Source organism: Glycine soja, chromosome 19 (genome assembly GCF_004193775.1).
Source record: "Glycine soja cultivar W05 chromosome 19, ASM419377v2, whole genome shotgun sequence".
Classification (NCBI taxonomy): domain Eukaryota; kingdom Viridiplantae; phylum Streptophyta; class Magnoliopsida; order Fabales; family Fabaceae; genus Glycine; species Glycine soja.
The window spans coordinates 48,988,702-49,010,558 of record NC_041020.1 but is presented as its reverse complement, the minus strand read 5'-3'; the positions used below and the strand labels follow the sequence as shown (position 1 = coordinate 49,010,558).

The 21,857-nt window shown below is 34.5% G+C and overlaps 2 protein-coding genes across 4 annotated transcripts; one reads left to right on the top strand and one right to left on the bottom strand.

Moving 5' to 3' along the window:
• Positions 1-290: 290 nt before the first annotated feature.
• Positions 291-12,800, bottom strand: LOC114399239 (5'-3' exoribonuclease 4-like). 2 transcript variants are annotated; one of them, XM_028361380.1, is made up of 22 exons: positions 12,420-12,800; positions 11,791-11,893; positions 11,075-11,166; positions 10,802-10,993; positions 10,509-10,628; positions 10,343-10,405; positions 10,108-10,254; positions 9,853-10,017; positions 9,577-9,654; positions 9,291-9,377; positions 8,237-8,317; positions 5,876-5,971; positions 5,088-5,158; positions 4,025-4,153; positions 3,872-3,948; positions 3,751-3,791; positions 3,580-3,654; positions 3,030-3,181; positions 2,829-2,936; positions 2,677-2,752; positions 1,862-1,941; positions 291-1,449 (listed from the first exon to the last, which is right to left on the bottom strand). In XM_028361380.1, exons 1-22 carry the CDS (start codon positions 12,606-12,608, stop codon positions 795-797), a joined length of 2,877 nt encoding a protein of 958 aa, XP_028217181.1. In that variant the 5' UTR covers positions 12,609-12,800; the 3' UTR covers positions 291-794. The 2 variants fall into 2 exon arrangements, with proteins under 2 accessions (XP_028217181.1, XP_028217182.1); XM_028361381.1 differs by having other exon boundaries at positions 2,829-2,933; positions 12,420-12,799.
• Positions 12,801-16,273: 3,473 nt separating this feature from the next.
• Positions 16,274-20,740, top strand: LOC114400543 (cysteine synthase-like). Of its 2 annotated transcripts, none has more exons than XM_028363034.1 (11): positions 16,274-16,425; positions 17,194-17,248; positions 17,338-17,447; positions 17,677-17,734; positions 18,035-18,298; positions 18,387-18,524; positions 18,615-18,666; positions 19,271-19,350; positions 19,800-19,859; positions 20,038-20,118; positions 20,370-20,740. In XM_028363034.1, exons 2-11 carry the CDS (start codon positions 17,207-17,209, stop codon positions 20,460-20,462), a joined length of 978 nt encoding a protein of 325 aa, XP_028218835.1. In that variant the 5' UTR covers positions 16,274-16,425; positions 17,194-17,206; the 3' UTR covers positions 20,463-20,740. The 2 variants fall into 2 exon arrangements, with proteins under 2 accessions (XP_028218835.1, XP_028218836.1); XM_028363035.1 differs by lacking the exon at positions 16,274-16,425 and adding an exon at positions 16,483-17,109.
• The last annotated feature ends 1,117 nt before the right edge of the window (positions 20,741-21,857 follow it).

Sequence of the window (21,857 nt, the reverse complement as noted above, 5' to 3'; positions counted from 1 at the left end):
TTAAAAATTGATTTTAAATATTTAAAAATAACAACTTTTATAAACAATAAAATATACTTTTTTTGTAGATTTTATTTCTTAATACAAAATTACCTCTTTTAAATACTTGAAATCAGCCTTAAAAAATAATGGAAATTTGTCTTCAAATGAACAATATTTAAGTAAAAAACACAGCTTGGTGGGACAAAATTCATTCTTAAAAAAATTGAAGTTTTATACACATTAAATTAAAAAAGAGAAATATGAAATTTAAATAAGAAATTGGCATTCAGGGTTAAATTTGGACAAAATGAAAAACAAATGAAACAAAACGTTTTTTCTAACTACAAATTTACGATTGTCTATTCAAGTCAAATATGGTACATATGATAAATACAAATGCCACTGAGCGCAGCGGGATTTAATACATGCTATACCCTACTCATGCCGCGGACAGCAAAATCAACAAATACAAATTTTTACAATATTTCACGAGTATTTGTTTAGAACTTGAAAAGCAAGAATATTGTGAATATAGCTCTCGCACGTTTCCAATTGGTATAGCCTGGACAACTATCAATGAAGTGTATCAATGAAGTGCCCGTGTCTAGTGAAGGCAGATCAGAATTCTTAGCAGCACCTTCACTGCAGATTAGTGTCATCCATAGCTTCAATAAGCATTTGTCTGCCTATTGCATTACTGTATCAAACAATTGCCCCCTCCAACTCCATTGTTGAACTTGGATGAGCTCCGATTTGAGAATCAGTCTGAGAAATGGAAGAGGGCACAAGGCAAATAAAATCCACAGCAGTCACTATTGATTCCCGTACTCTGGCATGTCTTGGGGTTGTCGAGTTTTAGCTTGGTACACCTTTATGTGCTGCTTATCATAAGCTCCTCCCAATGCAGTTTCTTGATGCCAAGCATATATTCCATTCGTATCTGGTGCTCTAGTAATCCAATTTGGAGGTGGTATAGGAGGACCCATGTTCTGCACAAATTGGTGTTGTCCATTAGTTGTTGGCCCTGAATTGGGTGACCTCGATAACATCACCACCTGTGTCCTTGGCGAAGGCACTGCATATGGCCTAGGTCTTGCACCTTCCTCCATTGTCATAGTATGAAACCCAGTTCTCCCGTTGTAGTACTGTTCATGATGCTGTGACCTATCCTGTATCCTAAAATTCTGTTTCTCATTATTTCCACCATTAGATGAGACCGGATATCTAGGCCTAGTTATCATCCCCTGGTGATTGTTTTGTTGTCCGTAATAACCACTTTTGTCCTCGACATAATATTTTCCATATCCAGAAGGGCCAGCTGATCTGAGCCGGTTCATTGCATGATGGCCAGGAAACTGCTCCGGTGATCCATACGGCATGTTATTTGATTTAATGTTAAGGGAGTTCTTGACAAGACGATGTGCTGCTTCTCCCAGTTGAGGGCCAGCCATTGCTCCATGTACTTGTCTGTCGCATGCATCACACAAGAAAGGTAAGAGCTCTTTCAAAGTCTCTGTCTTATCACTCACATAAAGACCAGATTTCATGCATAAAAAACTTCACGTGCAAAATTTGAAAGACATTGACAACTTAACAACCCACTCAAAATGGAATTTTCTACATTTATTGGAGTATATTTACTCGATACTGTGTTTTTTTTTGGAGTATACTTCAATAAATATTCACCACAGGACAATTACATGAAGTAAATATTGACAATTTCCTCAAAAAAAAAAATTGTCCACATAAGGTGGTGAGTAATAACAGTACTACTACCACATCGAACATTAAATTTAAACAGTTGTGGATTGTATGCCAGACAGAAAGAACATGAAAATTATCCTACACCAATCTAACAACCTCAGGAATAGATTCTCACCTTTCTCTGCCTTGTCGCCGACCACTATTCTCTTCATGCCATAACACAGGAAAAGGTTTAATATCAATGGCTTTTAATATCTGCATACATAACCAATGTCAAAGTAAATGAGATCTATACCATAGATAAAAAGAAAACAAGGAGTATAATTTTTCTTTGAAAAACCAAACAAAAATATATAATATTTGATTAAATGAATAATGTCATGGCACCTATCTGAGCTATGTTATTGACACAAGAATCTGATTCTAAACATATATAAATGGGGTTAAGTAAGTTTTCCATCTCTAAAAAATTAGCCAATTTTCAACTTTGGTTCCTAAAAAAATATATTAGATCATTGATTTCATGGAAATACAAGTTTGTAGTCCTTGCTGGTAGTTTTATTCTGTTAAGTGATGATGTGACATATCAGGTTATGCCATGTGGCAATGATCCATTTGTCCCATCACCACTTAATGGATCAAAACCATCTGGATGGACTTAAAACACATGTTAGGGTGTGTTTAGGTAAAGCTTAATTTGGCGTTTGTTTAATAAGCTCCTATCACATAAAGGCTTATGCCATAAATTTGCCCACGAAACTTATTGGAATAGGCTAAAAAGAGCTTATTTTGATAAGCTAGACTAAAAAGCTTATTGAAATAAGCTAAAAAGAATTTACGGGAGTCAAGCTATTTTCATGGCCTCAAATCAACTCCACATTAACTCTTTCAAATGCCCCCCTTAAGCCTAAACAAATGAATCATGAAGCTCCGTCTACAGGATGTATCCATTAATAATGTCAAATGCTAAGAGAAGTCAGTATCACCAACCTTTTTTGGCATTAGTACACCATCCGGAGCTTTTGGAATATGTCTATGTTTACGAGGATTAAGATAAGTAATGTTTCTGAAATTTGAAACACTCAACATTAGTTCATCCAATGATTTTAAAATATTAGGCAAGTCTAAAGATCAAAACTTACAAAACTTGATTAAACTCAATGTCTTGCAATCCCTTGATAGGAGAGGATACAATGGTTCTGAGCACATTCCTTTCATACAACCAGAGATATCCATTCATACCATCACTGCTAATAAATAAAAGAAGACACACATGACTGATGACAATTACCAAACATATTTATGATTACGACTGGTGACCATTACCAAACATATTCACTAACCTAACTCTTGGATCAATTGGTTGAGCAGGTCTTTCATGCAGAGGCAATTGACAAGAATATTGATAATATGATAAGATATGTGGAGCCAAATTATGCGCACTGCTGACATAGAGCAAATCAAGCATCTTACTATTTCGGAGCTGTTCTTCCTCCTGCACATAACATAACAAATGTGAATGAAATCGAGCACCCAGATGCAAAAATATGATTCAAATTAACAGCTGTAAATGTCTAGCGGACTAAAAAAATTTCCAGCTCAAACCAAAATAAAAATTCCAGCAATTGCACAGCAAAGAGTTGGGATAATTGTGCAAAAAGGAACAGCATTAACAGAGGGGTATGACTTAACAGATCTATTCAACAATTTCTATTTCGATAAACCATAACAGTCAACTTCTTTGACAATTTATTCTTTGATGCAATTTGAAGGCCAACAATGTTGGACCACTAATCTTATATAGTTAGTCACAAATGTAATAGACCAGAACTAAATATCATAACAACCAACACCCCTCCCCCAGAAAAGTAAAAATAAGAAACATTTCCAGACCGTTAATGTGGCTTCAAGCTTGCTTGTGGCAGAAAGCAATTTCTTCTCATCAATGAATGGCAACTTGGCAACACCCTGAAAGTTTTCCAACAGTAACCTTAATCCCCAGTTCATTATAAAACGTTAATAAAACATTAAAAACACACAGACCATAATACAAAATTATATTACCTGCCATGCAAATCGTTTTCCATTCATGTCAATCTCAAAATCTGTCAAAAAGTGATACAAGTAATTCTAGAAACTCTATAAGATATAGCAAAATATGTCGATACCAGACAAGTGATCTCACCAGCAGGGTAGAATTGAAGAATAGATGATGAAGGATCAATCATCAAATCCCTATATTTTTTAGGCAGTGCACTTGAACTGTAACAAGAACTTAACAAGCATCAGCACAGGATGCATGATATGATAGATCTGAGGACAGGAGAGGTGAAAAAACCTTGAAGCGGGTAGGGTCCCCATTAGCTGATCAAATGGTTTAAATGGTTCTCCCAAAAAAAATGTTATCTCCAGATCAGCTAGATCTTTAAGATCAGAAGCAAAAGGAGCATAATGGTATGGGTAGTACCTGAACGAACAAACAATAGTGAAAAAATTGAAGAATAGTCATGAGTGATAAATTCAACCAAAATGAAGAATAGTCTTAGAATTTTATGTCAATCATCTTAAAGCCACTCAAACATCAAAGCCTGTATCCCAGCCCTCAAGGCATCCAGTCCATATTATATCTTGTTACACTCCTTATAAAATCATGATTAGAAGTTCCTGCTAGCAACCACCTTTGAAATAATAACAGAATTTAATGAAAGCTCAATAGTTTTGAGCAGTAATGCAAGGTTCCAAGAGAATAAGAAAGTGCAGGAGAAACTTACTAAAAGAACATATGTGAAGCAAGACATTCTTGAAAGAAAATAATCAACCCTGTATATTTTATTTATCTTATTACCCTTAATGCAAAGTATCATAAAATTTTCGGATCATCTTGCCACAATGTGGAGAAGGAACAGAAGAAAGTGTTATTCACAAATGAGGAATAATTGTTGTACTCAAGCGACAGAATGATCACTAAACCTCCATTCTACTAAAACCGTATGAAAAGTCACTTGTACCCATTGCTTTGGGCACACCACAATTGAATGTTTAGTTAACCAACAAAACTTTACTAATCACATTGTTGGAAATAATGTTATTTAATTACATAGGAAATTGTATGTTCATTATCGCATGATAAAATGCATTTAGAACCCAAGGGTATTTGAGTTGGGGCTTAAGGCCTAACTCAACCCCCACAAAAATGGCTTGTAAGATGAGGATTACCCAAGCTTATATAAGTTATATTTAATTATATATCTAGTCAACGTGGAACTAAACACCACCATGAGGCTGCAATTAAGGCAGCTTCCAACATAAATGTACTTATGTACCAGCTTATCAATCCAGTAACAGAAAATAGCATGAATGGGTTCAAATGTAGTCTATTAACTAGTAAAAGCACGACAAACCATTGCCATGAGCAGACACCCTGGTAGTAGTACCGACAAACCCAACAAAGGCCTTCTACATATTTTAAGACCTACAAGGAAAACCAAGACCATAAGCTATCTTCTATGCAATACGTATGAATATGAAAACCATAGATTATTGGAGTTGGGTACAATAGTCATCCACAAGAAGGAAAAAACAAATAAAATCAAGCAAACCACCAATCAATTCGTGAGGAAAACATAACATAAATTTTCAACCAGTGTGAGGTCCTTATTCTCTCATGAGCATAACAGATTGAGGAACTGCACAAGCACACTCCCTCTTGTGAAACACAGGAAGATAGTAAGATCAAGAGTTCAAGACACACTAACAGCATGTGCCTAACATATCATTTAAAAAGAAAACGGTTCTGTGGTTTGAGAAAATTGTTTTCTGCTTTCACTTTTAATTACAAAATTGTCACCTTTTTTTTCCCATGATGTTTTCTGTTTTAAAAAGTTTATATAAGAAATAGTGAAAACAAAGTTTTGAAAACAGGAAACCATGTGATAATAAGGCAACATTCTTTTAATTAAAAGTGAAAATAGAAAACATTTTCACAAAGTAAACAGGCCCTTATACACTCATTTAAGGTGCTTTTCCAAAAGTTGAATATGTTATCACTGATAATACGACACTTGACTTTTAGTATTGAAAAACTTAAACAATGGATTTGTACATTTGAAATTGTTTCCATTTTAAGCCATGAATGTGTATAGAAAGGAAGGTGACAGCAAACAATTCCAAGAATACTGACAGGACATACTGTATCTTTCTTGATTTTGTCAATCTTCTCCGGATCCAATGCACCAAATTTTTCAGCATAATACCTTTCCTTGTATCCAGGCTCTCCTAACTTAACCTGAAAAAATAGCAAACACTATGTTGTTTATAAATTTTCTCACTATTGGATTTCATGTAGTCTGACATTGGCAAAGTGTCCCTATTCAGGGATCACTTTACATGTATTGTATCTAACCATAAAAATCATGAATCCTTCTAACCCAGGACCTTTTAGCTACTTTCAACTAACAAAAGGAACATTTAATTTTAAAAAGACAAATTCTAGTTGCGAAAGTAAAAGTTATCATCAGTTGTACCCACTAAAAGAAAACACATGAGAAAAGTAAAAGAGTAACCAAGTTGTTTTAGAAGAGAGACAAAGAAAACATTTTCTTCATGCATCCAAACAGTTAAATTAGGGAACAGTTAACTTCAAATTGATATCAACAGTCACAGACACACACTGACACAAACTCTTTTTATGTAGGCAGATGTTGAAGTTGTTTCCAGCACTGCCCATGCAGTTCTTGTTTTATATAACAATGGGGGATAAAACAGAAGTACAAGTATAAACCCTTCAACATGGCTACTAAAATTTATCAGATTCCCCCATGATTGGTTAGTCATAAATGCAACAAGGCAAACTATAAGTAATATCAAGAGCTCTGCAGCCTTACTTCCAAAGGTTACCAAAACAATAGATCCCACCAAGGATCAGACAAGGGAGGTAGAACTTACCTGTTATATATAAAATTATATAGAATAATATAATATATGTATAGATACAAAAATAAAACAAAGAATAGGAACAAAAAAATAAAACTCGCAACTACTATTTAAGTATTTTCTCAAAATACATAACAGACGTAAGTTTTTAAAGTTACTACAAGCTTTACAAGGCTTCCTGACAACAATTTTAATATGATAAAAACTGAAATTAAATGGCAGGAAGTTGGAACCGCATCATTGATCACCCACAGACCAGCAGAGCACAAAAACTGAGCACAACCACAAACCATCATACAACAATGGAAACAGAGGAAGATAGTAATTACAGAAGCAACCCACCCAGATGAACCCAAAATTCAATCACAAAATGACACACATCCTAGCACACATTCAATCACACAAGGTTGCTATTAGGAAGCCATCTTAGTTTTGGTCACCCCTCCTGGGGGCTGTCTTAATTGCAGTCTCAAGGGGGTGTGTTTAGTCTTACATGAGTCACATCACCCTAGAGATATGGCTTAAACAGAGTTTATAAAGCTTGGCTAATCCTCACCATACAAGCCAGTTTTGTGGGATTGAGTTAGGCCCTAAATCCAAATTCTAAGATAATATTAGAGTTTATCCTTGATCCATTGTTGGGCCACCCGTATTGCCATGCTCCATGCCCATAGCCCTGTGTGTGAGGTGGAAGTTGGAAAGCTGCCTTAATTGGTGTTTAGTCCCACATCGACTAGAGATATGACTTAAATAGAGCTTATCAAGCTTGGGCAATCCTCGCCTTACAAAGTGGTTTTGTAGGGTAAAGTTATGCCCTAAGCCTGAATTCTAAGAGTTCTGGGGAAGTATTGAACAATACAATGGCAGCAAGGGTTTGAGGAACCCACGCCACCAACTCAGCAAGGATTCAAATATTTTCAGCTTGACTTGGTTTTCTCTCATAGTCCCAACCACACAAACACAGCAAGCTTTATGAGAAAAAAACTGCTTAACACGCACAAACTCAGCGTGTTCACAGTCAAAACAGCAAGCAACTTCAGAAGCAACTCACTCAGATCTCATCCATAGAGAAACAAAGGAACCCAAAATTCAATCACACAATGTCGCACATCCCAGCACATGGCCAATCACACAAGGTTGCAGCAAAGCTTTGAGCAACACAATGGCAGCAAGGGTTTGAAGAACCCACACCACCCCACTCAGCAAGGATTCAGAAATTGAGCTGGACTGAATTTTTTCCAAGTCCCAACCACACACACGGCAAGCTTCTCTGAGAAGTGAGAACACACTTCTGAACACACAAACTCAGCGTGTGTACAGTCAAAACATGTGATTTTACAGCAAACTCGCCATATTGTGTTCTGAGCTGGGATTGAGACGAGCTTCCCGCAAAGACAGAAACATACAACTCTGTAGGTCAGAATACAATTTTTATTATCATAATTCTATGAGAAAACAAATTTAATTACCCATCATAACCCACAGACATGCTACCCTAGATGTATGTTTGGGAAGCCACTAGAATTACTATGGTTTGGGGTCCAAAAAAGTCAGCAAAAAATACTAAATTCAAGCGAAATGATTAAAAACATTTGGGCAAAAAATCTTATTACTGAACCTTGTCCAAAACTGAAGCACGTGGTTCTCCAGGCATGTCTCCTCTTGCCCTAGCTTTCATCTCTTCATTAATTTCTGTAGCCTGAAAAACAATCAAATCACAAATAATGCATATCAGGAAGAAATATATAGCTCAATCATATCAGTTCATGAAATTAATTAGACAGACTTGTGAATGACATCTCCAGGATGTAAAGTCTAATGTCACAATACATCCACATCAGAATTCCTTTCAGAACAGTACATATGAGAGAAGAAGAAACAAAGGGTACCAAATACAATAGTATCCATGCTGGTGTTGACTTGGGAACTTGCATGTCAGTAACAAGTAACCACCAAAGTTGAGAGTTACGAATTAGAGGGAGACACTATACCTAGACCCTAGTATAGTGGAACAAGGATTAAGGAATTGTCCCCTAGAACTTCTCATTGGATAAGGTCCCCAATAATTCTGTACATCCTGACCAAAATTTGCCTAACCACTGAATTTTACTTACAAGTCATTTCCTTTATTCACCAGAAATTAGAGGAGAACTCCACTCCCAAATTAAGTATGATACAGCCATATCAAATTCATGCTTCAGCTACAGTTTATACCCCTTTTATAATTATTTAATCTGTGGAGTACCCAAAGCCAATTTAGTTCCCCCATATATGCTCAATATGACTTTAAATGACATGAAGCAGTGTTGTTTCAAGTCTTCTTACCAAATAACTTAATTCCAAAGTTCAAATAGGAAGCACAAATCACGGATGAGGGAATAAAATTGTGATGCTTCAGTTAGAAATTTTCAACAGAAACAATGGACCAAAATATACAGAATGTAAAACGGAATGGAATGAAAGATTTTTCCCCATCAATATTGATAGAAAAGCTTTCTTACAATGCATTAAGCAAGCTATCCCATCTCTAAATACAGAACCATGAAAATAAGTAGAACTCTGACAATTATTGAATATGATTGGTCCAAAACTCCAGAGGGTTCAGAAGTTTAAGAATTAATGATAATTATTCGTTCCAAAGAGGGATAGTCAAAACACAAAAATCACAATACCTGTTGAATCCGAACTCGTTTCTGAAATATTTGATCTTCATGAACAGCAACAGACTGAATAAAATGTTCTACTCTCTCTAAGAAAACCTAGAGTGTTCACCATATTACAACAGTCATTGAAGAAACAAAATTCCAGATGGATGACTTAAGAGATAAGACAAGCAAATTGAAGGAAGATGATTGCTAAAAAAGATTCAGTCACATACCAGAACACATCACAGCTTTACAAAAACATACAAAAAGACACACACGAATTAATTGAATTTAAGAAAAAAAAGAAATTTACCTCACCCGCTTCAGTAAGATAACCACCCATGGCGGTGAATTCTTTTCTGTAAATATGCATCAATAAATTTAAAGCCCCCTGAAACAGTAAAAAGTTTATCAAAGAGAACAACATTGACATTTAGGTAGACAGGATGATATGCAGGTAAAAGGGGATAGAATGAGCATGCTTTTCTTAAAAAAAAATCATTCAGAAAAAACGAGAAGCTGATAGCACTGGCATACTTCCTGTTTCAAGCTACATCTCAATATAACATGGTGCCTTCCAGATGCTTACCTCACGGATCTCTAATGTTGGCATATGTGGAAGAAAGTCATTGCCAACAAAGAAGCATAGAAATACAAAATCATCCACTATGCGTTCAAAGTCAATCTCAAAAGGAGGGTTGGGAATCTCCATTTCATATTGCAAATATTCACGCAGCACCCAGATGTTAAGAAACTGTACATGCAAGGTTTTAGTTTGAAATATAAAAAATTAACAGACGAAAAATGAATATTCAGCCTAACATGCTGGATTCCAATATCCAACCTGATATTTCTTCTTGTGAATTGGGGTATCATCAACTGGATTCCAGTCCTCAGCTTTCTCACCTGGCTTACCACGACATTCAGCTGCAAAATGGCCAAGTTGGCCACACTGAAAACACTTCTCCTGTTGTCCAGGGAAAGTGATTACCTGTTCAAACATGTAATTAATCATCAGGGTAATCTATTGGAATCAATGAACTAAAATCACCATGACAATTTGTAAACTGGAAACTAACCTCCCTCAATATTGAGAAATGAACCTCATGTGTGGCTAAGGACAACATAATTAAATCAGCATCCTGAATTAAAGATCAATGTCATCACACCATATAAAAATCAAGGAAAGGATAAATACACCAACCTCAGATAAATTGAAAATTTCAAAATCAGACAAAAACTGACCAATCCATACAAACAGTGACGAGTATTTGGATTAAACCCAGGAAGGTTACGCTGTAATCGTATGTAATCCATTATTTTATGTTCTCCCTCACCAGGAACATTTGAATCAGAAAGTATAACCTTCAAAAAATACCGAATGCAGCTCCATAAATAAATATACAGAGACAAAATATTCTGAAAACCAGATACATTTACAATATGGGAAAAGAACATAAACAGGATTACTCCACAAGGAAGGAATATCCAATATTGAATGGATCAAGGGGGCAAAGAATAAATAGGATAAGGTCAACCTTTGTATTCCACCAGCCAGGGTTGTAGTTCAATCTAGTCTGTATATAATACTGAAGAGCCACTGACAGCACTCCCATAAATGGAGTGCCAGGGGTAATGACATTTGAATCATAAGTCTCTGGCTTGTCTTTAGAAGACAAGAGTTTCATCTCACCCTCAAATTCTTCCCTAAGTCTTTCAATTTCAGCTTCCTACAACATCACATTGTATTCAAACTTCGTAACAGAAATATCAGGAGATCATTGTAAACAGGAGCATGTTCATATTCTTACAGCCTCAGCTGCGTCTTTCTCAGCTGCATCTTTTGCGGCTCGGAAACGCCGTGAACGTTGTTGATTCATTTTGGCTCTTGGTGCAACACCATCTTAAGGGGCAAGAAACATATGGAAAGAAATGGTAGGAATGAGGAAGTGATTCAAAGTTAAACCAAACATACAATAACATAACAATTCAAACAAAAAAAATTACAACCTTCCAAAATTTGGATTTTTAAAAGTTCTATCTTTCCATATTGGCTATTCTGTTTTACAAACACTTATCTGAGTCTTTTACTTGAAAATACTTGCACTAAATTTTGAATGTACAACCATACAGGAGTGTGCCAAAAGTTACTAATCATCGAAAAGAAATAGAAGGCATAATGAGAAGTTAGGAATCAAATGGATTTATAACTTAAAGGAGCTGTCTGGCAGATTGTCCACAATGAGAGACTATGACACACAAATATGATATGGAGTTATGGCACAAATATATAGGATATGATAAATGCATTCCACAAATCCAAACAACGAGCATGCTTTTGGGACATTGCTAAAAACAAAATAGAAATTATAAATCATTGCCATCATAATTGTTGCTTATTGTTTACAAAGAGGAATAGTGTCAATCTTATTTCCTCCGTGAGTGTCATCTGCAAGTACGATGAAGTATTGGGAAATGCTTGGTGCTCCATAGACAAGAGATACAATAACAAGAAGAAGCAACATACCGATTGCAAGATAAAGAAGCTTCCTTGGGCGAACCAATGAAAATATATGGTCAATGTAGTCAAAGATTGATTTGAATACATCTTCGTAGGTAGCGGGTGCTGGCTGCATTTTAAAGATTAATCAACAACAGGCACTTTACAGAATAGAAATGCAAATTTACAAAAAAATCACTTCCTTTTAGACACAAAATAAAGAAATTACAGATCCCAATTGCCACAGTCTATTCAGCTTTGTATAAGGTTTCACCCTAGACCCTACTCACATAATCATGTATGATGCCATTTCTTCAAAAAGCACCAGGAACTCAATTTACAAATGCAACAAATTTTAAAACAAGTTTTCAACAACCAATTCAGGAACATACGGCCTCAATATCTCTAAATCCAATAAAGAAATCCATACAAATACTTGAAATGAGAAGTTGAAACAGAAATCTCAGAAGTCCACTGTCATTATTTTCCGCGCTCTTTACTTATTTCTATTAGATTGTACATAATGACTTTTTTTCAGCCAATGAAGAAGATATTAATACTATAAACAGAATAATAGGTTAATCGGTTGCAATATTCTGAGTCACGAGAAAAAAGTGAATAGAATGAAAGTGAGGTGAAGCGAAGCATATAGGTACCTTGCCATCAGGGTGAAAACAGGGGTGAATGATGCCGTTCATGTCCAAGTACAAGTTGTCGAACTCCATGCCACTGGGATTAGGTTTAGACACATCAACGGCGCCGGCAGAGGGATCCTCCTCCACGACGTCGGTGATCGAGAGCGGGTACCGATCCGCGAGCCACCGGTAAAACGCTGGCACTCCCATATTTCCGGCTCGGTTCAGTCCGGTTCGGAAACGAGGAGAGACACAGATGGAGAAGGAAAAAATAAAAAAAGAGATGGAGATCTGTGTTGCCGTTTAATGTACGGGCGGCTGCGTTTGCCGCCTTATTTCATAGACCAAAATGCCCCCGTTTAAGTGAGCCCTCACCGAACCGGTGGTTATTTCTCTGCTTCGGCTTTTACAGTAAATCCATCCAAAATAAAATCCTAAACACCTCTTATTTGTATTTTTTTTAAAAAAGACTAAAGAATCTTTTTGGTTTATTTTAATTTTTTATCTTTTAAAAAATTTATTTGTATCTTTATCTTTTTTTAAATGATTAAAAACAATATTTTCATCAATTTAAAATTAACACCATTAATTAATATTTATATTTAAATATTGATCCTTTTTAATCGTCATAAAATATATTTTTCTCCAACCTTTGTTAATATCGTTAATTAGTATTTAAACTTTTATCTTTCTCCTTCTTTTCTTTTCTTCTCCCTTGGGCGATTTTGGCCACCATAGTTGTAGACTTATATCTCTTTCTTTTTATTTTCTTTCCCTTCTCCCCATGTTCTTTTAGCACCATCGTCGATCGATACACATCTGTCATCATACATCCTCTTTCACGCACTGTCGTACACTGTTGTTGAAGAAGCTGAGAAAAGAGAGATGTCAGATCTTGATAATCCAGATCTACAAAAGCAGAACCCAGATTTTGAAATTGGTATCATATCTACAAAACTCATCTCTACAAAACGCAAAATGATTATATTGGATCCGCTCCAAGACTCAGGTCTACAAAACCCAACTTTGAATAAACAGTTAATTGTGGCTCTCCCATGTTCGTGTTTTACCCAATCCAAGTTGTGTCCATTGCGACACATGGTCACATGTCATCGCGACACGTATTCATTTTGTTGTCAAAGTCATTATCATGTGTAGAATGAAAAGAGTCTGCCACTATGGTGGCCCAAAACCGTGGAAAGAAGAAGGAGATATGAGAAAAATAATTTTTTTAATAGTTGAAAGCTGTCAGAATCTGAATAGCGTTAACGATGATCAAAATAAACTTTTTAAAATAAAAGATCAGTAAAAAAACAAAATAACCAAAAAAAATCATTTAGCCCTTCAAAAATGTATTTTGAGTCCTCAAACTTTTCGTCAGATTTAGTTTTAATCCATGTATATTTATATTTGTGAATTTAGTCCACTAACTTTTAAAAATATATGAATTTAGTAAAAAAAATTTAAACTTTGTAATGGTAAAAATTCATCATTGAATGTTAAATTTAAATGTAAAGAGAGATTAAATTCACATATTTTTTAAAATTAGAAGGATTAAATTCATTAATTTAAAAAATACAAAGATAAATTAACTTTTACTAAAAGTTTGAAGACCAAATATACCTTTTTCCTTTATTTTTTATGTACCTTTCACAAATTAAGTTCGACTGAAAGTTTGAAAATCAAATTCATTAATTTTCATTTTTTAAAAAGATGATGTATTAAAATTTGGCTTGGCACATTGAATGGTGATTTTACTATGAAATTATGCAAAACAATTATCAAACAACGACACCCACAAATTGCATATAAAATATAGCTCTTTTCATGAAGATACCAACATATTGTGCCCAACATCGCGTGTATATCCAAAAGAAACAACTCCTGTACATTCTGTACAAATTATTGGCTTATTCAAAAAAAGAAAAAGAAAAAAAGAAATCCCTATACAAATGTAGTAATTGGTCTTTTTTTTTTTTTATTTAAAAAGTAGCCCTTGCACAAGTTTACTAACAATAGGCCTAAAAGTTGCCTATACACAATATGTACAAGAATGTTAAATATATTCTCTTTCCAGCACCCTCTAACTAAAATTTATTAATTTTAATTGTCTTGCTTCTCATCTAATAACGTGCTAAGCATGGGTTCCTCACCAATGTCGCAATCTGCTGTCTCTTTTTCTTTCTTTTGTTCTACTCATAGAATATGGAATTCTGCGTTTTTTTCTTCCAATAATTATTACAAGTTATGTTTGGAGCGACTTGTTAGACAATGAACAGCGACGAAGTGGAGAATAAAAATAATCAACCGGAGCGCCTGCTACACGTTTGTTATTTTTAAATACTTATTATTAGCTGTTAAGGGACTTACTGAATAAACATTATCATAGCTAGTAGTTATTATATGAGCATAACGTGTATATACATTATTAAGTTTAAGGGAAAAAATAACAGATATTTGTTGGGGAGTAAATAAGGAGTAGATTTACCCCCACTAAATAACAATCACACGAAGCAACTTGACAACAAATTAAGCGGATTGTATTTAACTAAGAATTTCTTTTCTTTTTTTCTTAGTTTCTATCTAATTACAAATTTATTCGCCGAGAAAGAGGAGAGAGAGGAATTCGAACCCTCGATCATTCTTTGTTCCAAAGTATATGTTTAGTTTTCTATCGGCATGTATATAGGTGAATAAAAAAAACTATTCTTCTGTATTTTTTTATTATAATTCTTTTTTGTCAACTTTTGTTGGTAAATCGGAGGATTAGAAACATGGTTATTGCTTTCCAATTAAGTGTTTACACCAATGAACAACAATTACATAAGAAAATTTGATAACACATTTTAACTTAAAATTTTGTCAAAATTTATGAATTTTTTTTATACTTATATGATATTTAACTTTTCTACTTCCAGATGTGTGAGACTTCACTTTACACTTATATAAAAATATATAATATGGAGACTTCCCCTCCACACTAATCACGAGTTTTTGTCCATTCCATCACTAATTAGAAAGTCAAAATAATTTTACTATGGATTTTGTTTGTCTTTGGCATCTGTCACGCTCGATTGAATCTTATCGACCAGCAAACCATGCCCCATTGCCCACAGATAAAAAGTTTCAACATTCATCAATATCAAATTGCATGTAAACAAAATCATTAATTTGGTGCAGGGAAAGCTTAGCCTCGAGTAGTTCGTTAATTTGGTGCTAATTTTAAAACTATTTCTCAATTACCATAACGAATAGTTTTGAAACTATTTCTCAATTGAATGGATACAAGACTTCAATTTTTTTCCCGCGTTGTCTCAAGGCATTAGTTTATTAGTTTATTAGCATGTTTGAATGGGGGTTTCCTGTTCTGGACGAGAATAAACTTGAAGCAAAATATACTTGCTTTTGCGTCATTTGAGGCTTTTGGACGTGGATTTATTAGAAAACGTGGATGTGATGATAGACTCAAATCCAAACACGCTATATGATATACCACGTCATTGCAGAAATACGGTGAACTTGAGCTGTTTATTATAATTATAAAACAAAAAAATGGTGTAATTACATCAAAGATACGAATTCACGTCATAGTTTTTTATAGGGAGTTGCACGTGCCAGTCCTTTTTGTTTTTGCATAATATTGATTTTACAAATTATTATTTCAATAATTGGAAAAAAATGAAAAAATCTTTATTCTTTAGGTTGGCATTTAACGCAGTGGAGTTTGATTTTTGTCTTGTACTTCTATTTTCCAAATTAACGTTGGAAATTCGAAACAAGAAACAAAATACGCAAAGCAGACCAAAGACCAAAAGAACAAGACAAAACAAAAAAAAAAAACAAAAAAGACGTGACAGATTAAAATCCCATTGCTCCATTTGCTATTCGGAAATATCAGAATCAGACCATCCAAACGAAGCAGAAAGAGCTCATAGAAGTTCTCGTCCTCTTCTCTCTATCTTGAATCTTCTTCTCTTATCAGAAACGCGCGTTGCTCGGATAAGGTTGTGCTGCGCCGACTCACTGGGTGAGCCTTCCCATTCCATTTTCTTACTCGCTACACTCAATTTTCCAATTGCATTGTAGTAACCATTTTTATTTTTTTTTATCTTTCTCACTTTCTCTCTTCCGCTTTTGCTTCTGCTTCTGCTTTGTATCTCTGTAACAGTTAACTCCTTTTTCTGTATGCTTTTTATCCGTTTTTTCATATCCTCTGCCTCAAAATCTTTAGCGCTTACATTGTCAGATAGATACCCGAATTTTATGTACCTTTCTCCTGGATTAGTTTATTGATGATCAAGTGTTTTTAACTCTGTTGACCTCTGATTTTGAAGCTTGAACTTCGCTTCAGGGGTTCATCTATTTATCTTATTCTTGCTACATATTTGTTTTTTCTTTCCCCTAGTGGATCGACTCATGACACACGAACAAGAATTCTAGTTTTTCAACTAGTAATAATTTTGAAACATGAGTACAATAAGTTTCCCAGGTCAATCTGAGGCGTGAACTATTTTGTTTTATTTTCTATCTGATCCCCACCCTTTACTATAGAGGTCATGTTCTGTTTCTTAATTGGCCAGTTTTGATGTCTTTGGTATTTGTATTTACGGGAAGAAAGAAAATACCAATGCAAATGGAATTCTAAATGGAAAATTGCATATTCTTGATGATCTGTTTTTCGTCACAGGATAAGTCAACTCAATCAATACAAGTCAGGATAAATTGATTTATGATGATTTTATGTCTTTCTGTTTGTAATTACCAGAATCTTTGAACCCTTTTTATGATTTTGCAGTACTTTGCTTAATATGGCGGCTGAGAAGTCAAACATTGCAAAAGATGTGACTGAAGTAAGTCATGTTCAACGCTGTCCTTTTTGTCTCCATGATGAAGCAATTTAACTCGCTGTACGTTTTGAATTCATTTTTAAAATGTGCAGTTAATTGGCAAAACTCCATTGGTATATCTCAACCACATCGTGGATGGTTGTGTTGCCAAAGTTGCTGCCAAGCTTGAAATGATGGAACCTTGCTCCAGTGTCAAAGACAGGTATATCCGTATATAAATTTCTTCATTCTTGTATTGGAATGTGAGCGGGTGAAACTCCATCTAACCATTTACTTTTGGTTTGATGCTTGCCTGTTTATGCTCACAACACCCTTTTTAAATTGCTTAGATTGATAACATTTTTGGCATAGACATTGTATGATTGATGCCCGAGTCTCTTATGCCATGCAAAAAGCTTATGTAATAAATATAATTGTTTATTTTCCTACAGGATAGGATATAGCATGATTGTAGACGCTGAGGAGAAAGGACTCATCACACCGGGTGAAGTTAGTTCTTGCTTTAGATTGTCCTTTCCTTGCATATTTGAATTCATCTTGAATGCACCTGCCTTTCATATTGCATCAAAATTTCATTCTATTTATTCTTTGTGGCTGTATTGTATGAGTAATTGTTTAATGCTTATTGATATTGACATCATCATGCTTTTGATTTTAAAATGTGAACATGGGAGTGGTTCTATAAGACACTTAACCAATTCATTATCATTGCATAGTTATCTTCAAGCAAGCTTAATTATTACTCTGTACTAGGGTATTAATATGGTTTACTGTTGTTCATGTTATTAGAGTGTCCTCATTGAACCTACCAGTGGAAACACTGGCATAGGTTTGGCATTCATGGCAGCTGCTAAGGGTTATAAACTTATTATAACCATGCCTTCTTCGATGAGTCTTGAAAGAAGAACCATTCTTCGTGCTTTTGGAGCTGAGTTAGTTCTCACTGATCCCGCCAAGGGTATGAAAGGAGCTGTTCAGAAGGCAGAAGAGATAAGGGATAAGACTCCCAATTCTTATATGCTTCAGCAATTTGAAAATCCTGCCAACCCAAAGGTATTGTGTCAAAGTGCTTTGTTTGGAAAATCAGTTGGTTGAACTGTTGAAGAGTATTCAGACATTTTCTCCTTCCTCCTATTCTTAGGTCCATTATGAAACCACTGGACCAGAGATCTGGAAGGGCTCTAGTGGGAAGGTTGATGCTCTTGTCTCTGGGATTGGGACTGGAGGTACAGTAACAGGTGCTGGAAAATATCTGAAAGAGCAGAATCCTGATATAAAGGTTAGGCATTTAATTTTCTCATGGTGTGTTAATCTTTCTAATGTTCCCGCTGTATTCTTTATGATTTTTTCTTTTTTTCTTTTAACTTAGCTATATGGCATTGAACCAGTAGAAAGTCCAATACTGTCTGGAGGAAAACCCGGTGAGTATTGATTTTTTATGTGTTTTCAGGGCAACTTTCTCTGATTATCACACCTGTTAGAATATCTAGAAAATATCTCCTAATCTTATTGTTGTATCCTAGAATATTTTAAAGTATATTAGATGATATCTTATGAGTGGTTTCCAATTTCCATATTTCATGATTTGTTTGCTTGTTTAATTAGGATTAAGAGTCTAATACTAGTACAAATAAGGGATAGTTCTTTGTATTTTGTAACACATTATTACTCACCATATACCGATATTATATTTTATTATCTAGAGTTGGTTTGGTTCTGTCTACATGCTTTGAAATTTGCTTGGAGAATCCAATAATATAAAACAAAGTTGGTATATTCAAGGGTATATAAAATTCTTCTTACAAGATCGTTGGGTTTCTCATTCTTACGGAAACTGTTGTTGAACTTAGTTTCCTATATTTAAAGGAATGTGTGCTTTGTCATTTACTATTATTGAACTGGTGATATTATTCCTGCACGTTCTTAATGAACATTTATGTGTGCTTTTGTGTACATTTATCAAATGCCTGCCTCCTGTTGTGTACCTTTCCCCTGACAAATGCATGGTTGTTGAATGGATATAAGGCCCTCATAAGATCCAAGGAATTGGTGCTGGCTTCATCCCTGGTGTTCTGGATGTTGATTTACTTGATGAAGTTGTTCAAGTAAGCCACAAAACTTTTCGATAAGTTTATTTGTGCTTAATTAAAGAGATTATTTTTTGAATTGTATGATAATATGGTGTGCCTCCATTCTTGCACCTAATGTATTTATTGTTTGCCAAATCCAATTTTGTACTTTGCATGCATGCAAAACATGTTGTCTAGACTGTATAAACAAATCAAAATTTCAATTCTAGTGCTACTATTAAGTGTCATCTAAACTGTTGTGAATAAATTTTGAATTATTTAAGGAGAAATTAATTTTTATTAGTATGAGTATCAGAGTATGCAATCTGTTCTATTATCAGTTTCCCCTCACTACTTGGTGTAGTGGAACTTGAAGGCTAGAAGTGTTATTAAATACTTTTATGGGAGGATACATCACTAACCAAGAATCATGATAATTTATCCATGCATTCTAAAAGTTATCTTATGTTTGTTTGTGATTTTAGATTTCAAGTGAAGAAGCTATTGAAACTGCTAAGCTTCTTGCATTGAAAGAAGGTTTACTGGTAAGTTCACCTGAAAAGATATTATCGGTTTGTCAATGGGCTTACCTCTTCTCATGACTTGGCTTGCATCATCTTTTTTTAGTTGCATGATTTGAACTGTACTTTGGTGATACCATGGATGGCGTCAGGAGGAGGCAGTATTTTTAATGCTATTCTGTTTGTATTATAAATATCACAGGTGGGAATATCATCTGGTGCTGCTGCAGCTGCTGCAGTTAAGATAGCGAAGAGGCCAGAAAATGCTGGAAAACTCATTGTTGTAAGTTTGTCTGCTGTCATCTGGCATCAAATTTTCTTCTGTGAATGTCATTGCTAGTTCTGCTTTAGATTTGATATCAATATAAATGTGCTCAAAGATTTTCAGAATAGTTGCATTTTAATTGCTGATCATTGGCAGAAACTTCTAGCATTAGCTATGAGGATATTATTTGGTTGTTATAGATGCACTTGTTCTTATTATATTTACTATATATATTCCATCACTAATTAGCCCACTGAAAACCTGAGTAGGCGGTCTTCCCAAGTTTTGGAGAGCGTTATCTATCGTCTGTGCTCTTTGAATCCGTGAAGCGAGAAGCAGAGAGCTTGGTCTTTGAGCCTTGAATGTCAAGTCATACGAGCCATTTGCTGCTTCTCAAGTTGCATTCTGTCCTTGGGTTGTGTATATATTTTTTCTCTTATGGATCTAAAAAATAAAAAGGATTTCTGTTTGCTTGTTAATTGACTAAGATTCAATAAAAATATAGTAGTTTGCTGAAATGTTCAAACTCGCTCATAATTTGTAGATCATGATGCCGCGAACTCATGCTTGTACTATTTTATTTACTAGTTAAATTTTGCTTCTTAAAACTTGTAATGGAGAAAACACTATTACTTATTAACATGTGGCATGCTTTTTTTTTTTCTTTCCAAAGGCTTAAATATATTTTAATCCATTTTTTGTGGTGAAAAATATATTTTAATCCATATCAATATATTAATTGTTGGATTTAATTATTATTCTAAAATTTGGGTTTTAGTTTTATCTTTTGTTTTTCCAAACTGAGTTTAGGCTTATAAATATTTTTTAGAAGTTACCATTTATTTTGATTACATAATTTTTCCTTGGTCAACATTTCATTCGAGTTCCGTCTTTGATGATGTATCAATTCTCGCTAGTTGGTATATTGGCATTGGGTTTGCACTCATGGTAACTTCATAGTTGTTTTTTTTCTTAAAGGAACTTCAATAGTTGTTGGAGCCTAAAGATACATGCTTTTGGAATGAACTTTGAAAATTTTGCTTCAGTCTATATTCCAAAAGATAACTTACAGATATATTTTTCTTTGGAAGGAAAAACTAAAACTTCATTAAACCCAAATAATCCAGATAAAAGCACAAGATGTGCCTTCATCTACACAGACTACACCCGAACCAATAATATAAACAATCTGCAAAAACCCATCACAGCACAAGGATGACGTCCTACCCACCTTAACCTCATCGAAAGTAAAATTACAGCCAAAAAATAACTTACATATTAAACAGGCACAATGATAATTAGAGTATTTAAAACTTAAGAGGATGTTCCAAAAAAAAGTTACACATGAAACAGGCATAATGATATGATTGGATTAAAGGAGTGACATAAATAAAAAGAGGTATAGGGTTGGATTAAAGGAGTGACATATATAGATTGTGCGGTATTGATTTTCTTTTCGTTTCTGCCAATACCTGTATCCTTTATAAAAAGTAATTTTATTCAAGTTAATAACATTTCCAATATATGACGAAATTGGTTTCAGTAAATTTATGAGATTTTGAATTAAATATCAACCCAGTTTAGGAAATATGAAGACAACAGATTTTAAAATTCGCAAAAATCAAAAATAAAAACCACAGATTAAAATTTGATAGAGCTGAAAAATGTCACTTTTCAGTAGAACCCTGAGAAGATACATTTAACTAAACAACAGGGGTTATGACCATTGTGGTACAATAATAAAAATGTTCATGTCA

Excerpts from the sequence above, each read along its gene's own strand:
- LOC114399239 (XM_028361380.1), bottom strand. The coding sequence starts at position 12,608 with ATGGGAGTGCCAGCGTTTTACCGGTGGCTCGCGGATCGGTACCCGCTC. Across the intron at positions 9,655-9,852 it reads CAACATTAGAGATCCGTGAG|GGGGCTTTAAATTTATTGAT; the intron begins GTAAGCATCTGG and ends TTACTGTTTCAG. Across the intron at positions 4,154-5,087 it reads GGTGTCTGCTCATGGCAATG|GTACTACCCATACCATTATG; the intron begins GTTTGTCGTGCT and ends TTGTTCGTTCAG.
- LOC114400543 (XM_028363034.1), top strand. The coding sequence starts at position 17,207 with ATGGCGGCTGAGAAGTCAAACATTGCAAAAGATGTGACTGAA. Across the intron at positions 17,249-17,337 it reads TTGCAAAAGATGTGACTGAA|TTAATTGGCAAAACTCCATT; the intron begins GTAAGTCATGTT and ends TAAAATGTGCAG. Across the intron at positions 19,860-20,037 it reads CATTGAAAGAAGGTTTACTG|GTGGGAATATCATCTGGTGC; the intron begins GTAAGTTCACCT and ends TAAATATCACAG.